The 6,471-nt window shown below is 40.6% G+C and overlaps 1 protein-coding gene across 1 annotated transcript; it reads right to left on the bottom strand.

Annotated features, from left to right (window-relative positions):
- Window positions 1–2,549: 2,549 nt before the first annotated feature.
- LOC140233614 (transcription factor SOX-4-like) lies at window positions 2,550–5,971 on the bottom strand. The gene has a single exon (XM_072313714.1). It carries the CDS (start codon window positions 5,788–5,790, stop codon window positions 4,654–4,656), a length of 1,137 nt encoding a protein of 378 aa, XP_072169815.1. The 5' UTR covers window positions 5,791–5,971; the 3' UTR covers window positions 2,550–4,653.
- Window positions 5,972–6,471: the final 500 nt, after the last annotated feature.

Genomic DNA, 6,471 nt, shown 5'->3' with positions numbered 1-6,471 from the left:
ATAGCTGCAGCATAACATTAACCTGGAATGGCCTCTGAACGAAGCCGATGGTCAGACCGAGGTCATATCGACTTGTAAGACGGGCGAGAGCAAAGAAACCAGACAATTCGGATCTCCTTGCATTTCTAACTTCTCTTCTCCGAACTAACAGCCCTCGCGGACTAATAAGCAGCTCAAAAATGGTACTTAGTCGCAGCAGCTGGAATAGACTTACAATTAACAATACAAGTCGGACAACAATCAAGTGGGGGGGGGGGGGGTTCCACGGTCGGAGTGAGTTCATTATGTTGACGGGTCGAGGATGTGTTCTTGCGAAAGGCCCAAAGAGGCAGTATTGTTCGCAAAATGTGCTGTTTATAGGGTGAGTAAACGTTATCACCTAACCGCTACACTTAGTCTACAATATCAGGTCTGTTGCACAGTCTCTCGTTTGACTTCCGATTTTATGAAAATAAACTTCTAATTCGGTGCAAATTCTTGTGCCTAACAAGACTGAGGAATGGTTGTATGTTCATGTGCACAATCTTTTGGATATTGGAAAAAAATGCACAAAGGGTGTTTGGATGTACTTCGATGGAATGACCGCTTCACGTTATAGTGTAGCCATTCCCTCTTCATTCTTATAGTCAGTGTACGTTGAAAAGAACAGTAGGATGTCTCTTTGTTGTACTTTATGTATGTACCGTAAAGATAGATTAACATTACGTAATCAACTTTACCAAGATGACCAAACAACATCCATGGGAACGATGAACTGGTATTTCCTTATTTCCCTGCAACAATTGCTTGTAGCAATGAACTACGGGTATAGTATGTGTCTCAAGTCTGTGGCAGCGTATTTAGGGTAATTGAGTGTTGCAGCTGCCGACCAACGATATTTACTTGTCATTGCAACATTCATTGTATTTTTCTTACTAACATATTGCATTCAAACGTCATCCCTCACGAAATTATAAAAGGGAATACAAGAAAGGAAAGACCAAGAGAAGAAAAAAAAAGAAAGAAAAAGAAAATATCAATGTAAGTAGTGTAATAGTAAAAGAAGGACAGAGCACGGGAGGACGCCGAGACTCTCCGTCAACGGTTCGGGTCAACCTCGGGTCACAGCGTGTGAGCTCGACCCTCTGTGGCTCTCCGCCGCACAATGGCATCTATTGAGGAGAAAAGACTAAGTATTGAGAGGAGTGAAGGTATGGAAGGTGAGACCTGTATCGCAAGAAAAAAAGATGTATCATTTGGCTCTCTATTATAACAGGCAGGTGGAGAAAGGGTAAGGTAACATTTTTTCGGACGCGTGATGTTGATCAGATTAAAGTGACTTTCATCATAATAATCACCATTCTAATCCGTTGGATATAAATGTGTGGTCGTCTATGATGTTCATTGGTCTTGTTGTTATCGTGTTCAGGACAACGTTGATCATGCTGTTTTTTATCGTTTATAGAGCAAGACAAGTTTACTAGCGATTGGGGGAGGGGTGGGGATCAGGCTTAATGGCAGAAGACCGTTATCGTGTGAGGTGTCCTGTGTCATTTTGGCATGAAGAAACACGTGATTTCTACATAATCGTTTATAAGTACGTGAGGTGAGAATATATTTTATCTTTGTTTTCACGTGAATGATACAATCTGAATATTGATGTGTTAGTGACCTTCAATTTCAAGAGTTTCTCCGTGATTATGTTGGCCTGCATGCTGAAAATTGTTAGACACCGCAAGATAGAGAATTCTGTCCTTAAGTGCATACATATCACCGTTCTATATTTACGTTTATATGACCGATATGCATGTATGTACGTACAATGTATGTCGAATTGTTCAATGTACGTGGTGACATACTGTACACTGTGCCCCATCAGTTCTATTCTCTGAGAGAAAAAAAAATGAGATAACATGAAGGATTATGATAAGTATTGTGTGTCCAGCACATGCTTTTGTCTCTTTCTCTTTTTTTTTCTCTACAATATTATATACATGTACATATATATATATATATACCTGTATATACATATATATATATATATATATATATATATATATATATATATATATATATATATATATATATACACGCTTTTTTTTACATAGGTCTATGCATACATATACATACAGGGGTTTATATATATATATACACACACATATATATATATATATATATATATATATATATATATATATGTGTGTGTGTGTGTATAATTCTCTATCATATAATTTCAAAGACAACTTTCTTTTCACATACAGGGACGATTGTCCAGTTTGTACAGCTGTCTTGCTTTCCCTCTCTCTGTAACTAACACACACACACACTAACACACACACACGCACACACACACTACACACATACATCGTCCACACTTCGCAAAAATTATACACCTATGCATGACTTCGCGTAGTTACATAAACACACTGTGTATCTCCTTCTTACAAGCAAAAGGATTCTAATTTCAACACGAGCACATATTCAAACAAACTCATCGATCAGTTTTCACTCAATCTTCACACGTGCAGAAATGACACGCCGTAGGACAGGTTGCTTATCATTTCGTTTCTGAAAATGTATATTTTGAAAGTTTTTCTTTGTTTTTCTCACTTTTTTAAGTTAACGAGTAACAAAGTCTGTCGTATCAAATGATTTTTATGCTCAAAAATATATTACAAATATCATTAGGAAAAATCACCATTGTAAATGACATACAGAAACCTCCCCAGCACGCCTCACTGAAAGTTCATTCTCATTCCTTGAGACTTTTTTTTCAAATTTCGATTTTTTTTTTTTAGATGTATAAAACACATTCTACACGTCCCTACGCCGTTTGGAAGTTATTCAAATACCACTTGTCTCAGTGTTGGAAGTCACAAGATACATGAATTGCAAGTGTTGGTAAAAACACTCTCGTCAATGCATACACTTCATAGTTGTATCATTATTAATGCCTGTGTGTCCGCATTATATTCCAGTCTGCAAGGCCCCTCCATGGGTTAATGCATTTCGCAAGGTTGCAGTCACAATTGGCATTCGCACTGCCACAAAAATCGAAAATAAGAATGTAGGACATGTGAGTAAGATGACGGTATAGACAACACTCTTTTTGTGAAAAAAAAAAATCCCCACACGCAATTTGTTTCCCGTGCCAGCAATACTATTTGTCTCTACGCAAGCAATTTTCCATAACAATCTGTAAATCTTCTGCTACAAAATATTCTTATTTTATAAAAAGCTGAGTACGAAATAGGTGAATAGTATCTCTATGTACAAATAGACAGAAGGGATATATAATATAAAACATCTACGAATTTACAAAAGCAGTAATAATAGTCTATCTTTCCAATACTCTTTCATTCAAAATATCTTCGATTTGACTCAAGAACCCAAGGAGCATAATAGTACACCTCCCTTGTATAATTTCGTAAAATTGAAGGTTTCCCAATCAAATCAAAGTCTCTTATTATCTCTCTGAAATAGTCTCTTTCCTTTCAAATAATCTTTCTCGTTTTGTCATTTGTTGCAAAATAATTCTGAATTCTCTGAGCGTTGAATGTAACAGAAATCTAAAGGAACAGAAATCAGCTTAAAATATGTCTAGCTATGATTTAGTACGCAGTCATCCTACAAAATAAAACAGGTATATAATATGCATACATAGCTTCACAATAAGTACAACACATAGAAGTCTATTCCTGTACAATTCCTTTGCATAAATAATATAAATATCGTGTTTACAACGAATGTTTTGTATCGGAATTATGGAGTGCAGTCAGATTTGTTCAACCATGATAAGGTAAAAATGACACAATCGTAGAAAAATATTTTTGCCAAGCTGGCAGACACGAAAAACAAATACGCTCACATAGTATCCTACACAAGAAACCAGGATATCGTAATACGATCATTTTCAAGACGTATTGACACAGAAAACGTGTCGAAATAGAATACCGAAAACCGAACAGCATCGTAAGTAAAAGAGAATGCAAAATGTATACAGGGGAATACACACGTTATTGTTTGCTAAACGCAGTCCTTGGATCACACTTGAATGGTTTGGGGGTTGTGTAGAGAGTTCACCAAAGGTCAGCGATACTTGGCCAGGCTCGAAGCTTGCAATTCGCGTGCCAACTTTTCGGTTTGGTTCAAGGTTTTCACAGTATAAATACGGCTATCTCCGAGGCTTGCACCTGCAACGACGAGCACGCCCGTTGAAATCTCATAGCGGATGCAGTTTATCACAAGCAAACACGTCGAATAAATAGTGATTGCAAATGGAGATTAAAAGTCCATTGTTGGTGTGGTATGTGTTCATTATGTATGCATCATAATGATTTCAATTTACTAGTTCGGATATGATGCAGATTTTAAGGCCATCGTGAAGTGTCATGCATGTTCAGTACAGATTCGAAACGCGACAGAATAGCAATCAGTCCAGACGAACACATTTCTAACGCTAATTCTCACCAGCCTGCAGCGAGAATTTGAGGACAGTTTTTGGAATGGGATAACGGTTTTGTTAACATTGTTACGAACCTGAATTTATATCACGAAAATCAAGATTTGTCAGAAGTTCGAAATCGTGGCAGGATTGTCTTTTCAAAGGTTCGTTTCAGGTAAAAACCTGTGCAACAAAAGGCTCGGTCGAAATGTTTTTATCTGCATTTTGATCTAGTTGTATGCCGTCGACATCAAGGATGGAAGTCCACTAAACCAGTCTGACTCTATAAGTTGGCTTACCTCGGGTGTCGTGTAATCTGGAAACTCAAAATGGCTACCATTGCTTCCCACGGAGTCGAGCGGACTCAAATCGTCTGGTAATGAGCCGAAATTGAAATTGCTAAATTCCGAACCAGTGATGCCACCCGGGAATACGTCCTCGAGAGATGTCGCTGAATCAAGCATGTACGACGAGGAGGTGGACATCGATGAAACTGAGGAGTTGGTCGACATCGTAGATTGCTGAGAAATGTCTGATGAGGCCGGGCTCGAGCAGGTCGTCGTGGTAGCGCCACTAGGCACGCCGTAGTCGTATGGCTTGGCGTTGTTGTAGGCGGCAGGCGGGATGGAGTAATCCTCGTAGAGACTCTGTTCGTGGCATGGGTCGGTGTTGGATCCAGTGGGGCTGGCGGGGACTTTGGCTGGAGGAGTCAGCTGGCTGGGCGCAAGCTCCACGATCTTGCTCGCCTTGATGCTTTCACGGAATTTCTTATCGATGGTAAGTTTGAGCTTGGGGATTTTCTCCACTCGACCAGAGTGTACGATCTGCTGAGCATGGTGCTGCTGGAGCGACGTGCCGCTAGTTTTGGGAGCTTTTGCTCCTGAAGATGAAGACTTGGGTTTGCTGGATTTGGACTTACTGCCGTTGCTGCCGGGCTTAGAGGTAGAGTCGGTCTTGGTGGTTGGCTTGGACTTCTTGCGTGGCCTGTACTTGTAGTCAGGGTACTCAGCCATGTGCAAGAGTCGGAGCCTCTCTGCCTCCTCCACATACGGAGTTTTAGCTACATCGTCCAGAGTCTTCCACCGTCTGCCAAGTCGCTTGGATATCTCAGCATTGTGCATGTCAGGCTGGGTCTCCATGATCTTCCGTCTCTCAATCTGCGACCAGACCATAAATGCGTTCATCGGCCGCTTGATGTGACCGTTGTTGCCTCTCCAATTTGTCTGGCAAATGTCCTCAGCGATATCAAGGGTCGACTGTCGGAGAGCGTCGGGAGAGCCCCCGCCCGACATTCCGTCAGACGGCGAGTTAGGTCCCTGTGTCTGCATGGCGATAAGTCCGTTAGTCGTCAGTGTTTGAGGAACCATGATGAAAACATTCAGTTATTTAAGCAGAATAACACAGACTACAGGTGTGCGTTTAAAATCCAAATGTTGGTAGATGAGATCTACCAACTGACTGAAATGCAATACGAAGTTACAAGATAAGGTGCAGTCACAAGTGAATACAGCGTTCGAGAAGATACAGCAAAGCGAGATAGGGCTGCTTTTCTCGTATAGTTGAGTTAGAATCTGAAACATGTGAGCGACAAACACCGCATTTATAGTGCACATTTCCCACTCGGCTTTGAGTACGCACAGGTGCATGGACAACATAGCCAGCCCTTCCGAACTCTGATTGGCCAAGCTGATTGTTAATGGGCGTGGCTTACGAGGTCTCGTGCTGCGCTCGCTGCATACGTCAATGAGGTAGCAGTGCGTGCGTGTAGTTCGCGAGTGACTCATCTACAGGGCAAAGAATATCATCGGCCGAAAACGAAAGATAGAAGGCAAGATTTACCTTCAATATTTTCTTCTGTAAGTGTGATATTTTGCAAGAGCATAGACTTGTTTTCTTGTTTATTCTTATTGCACGTAAATAACTAACTTACCTATACATTCATACCTGCACACAACGCTCTTACACATAAACACACACACAAACGAACACACACAAACACACGCACACACTATGTCATTCAGTCTGTGATTGCAAGCAGGGAAAGTGGT

Source organism: Diadema setosum, chromosome 10 (assembly GCF_964275005.1).
Source record: "Diadema setosum chromosome 10, eeDiaSeto1, whole genome shotgun sequence".
NCBI lineage: Eukaryota > Metazoa > Echinodermata > Echinoidea > Diadematoida > Diadematidae > Diadema > Diadema setosum.
Note: the sequence above shows the minus strand (reverse complement) of the source record. Positions and strands in the feature narration are given on the sequence as shown.

Excerpts from the sequence above, each read along its gene's own strand:
- LOC140233614 (XM_072313714.1), bottom strand. The coding sequence starts at position 5,790 with ATGGTTCCTCAAACACTGACGACTAACGGACTTATCGCCATGCAGACA.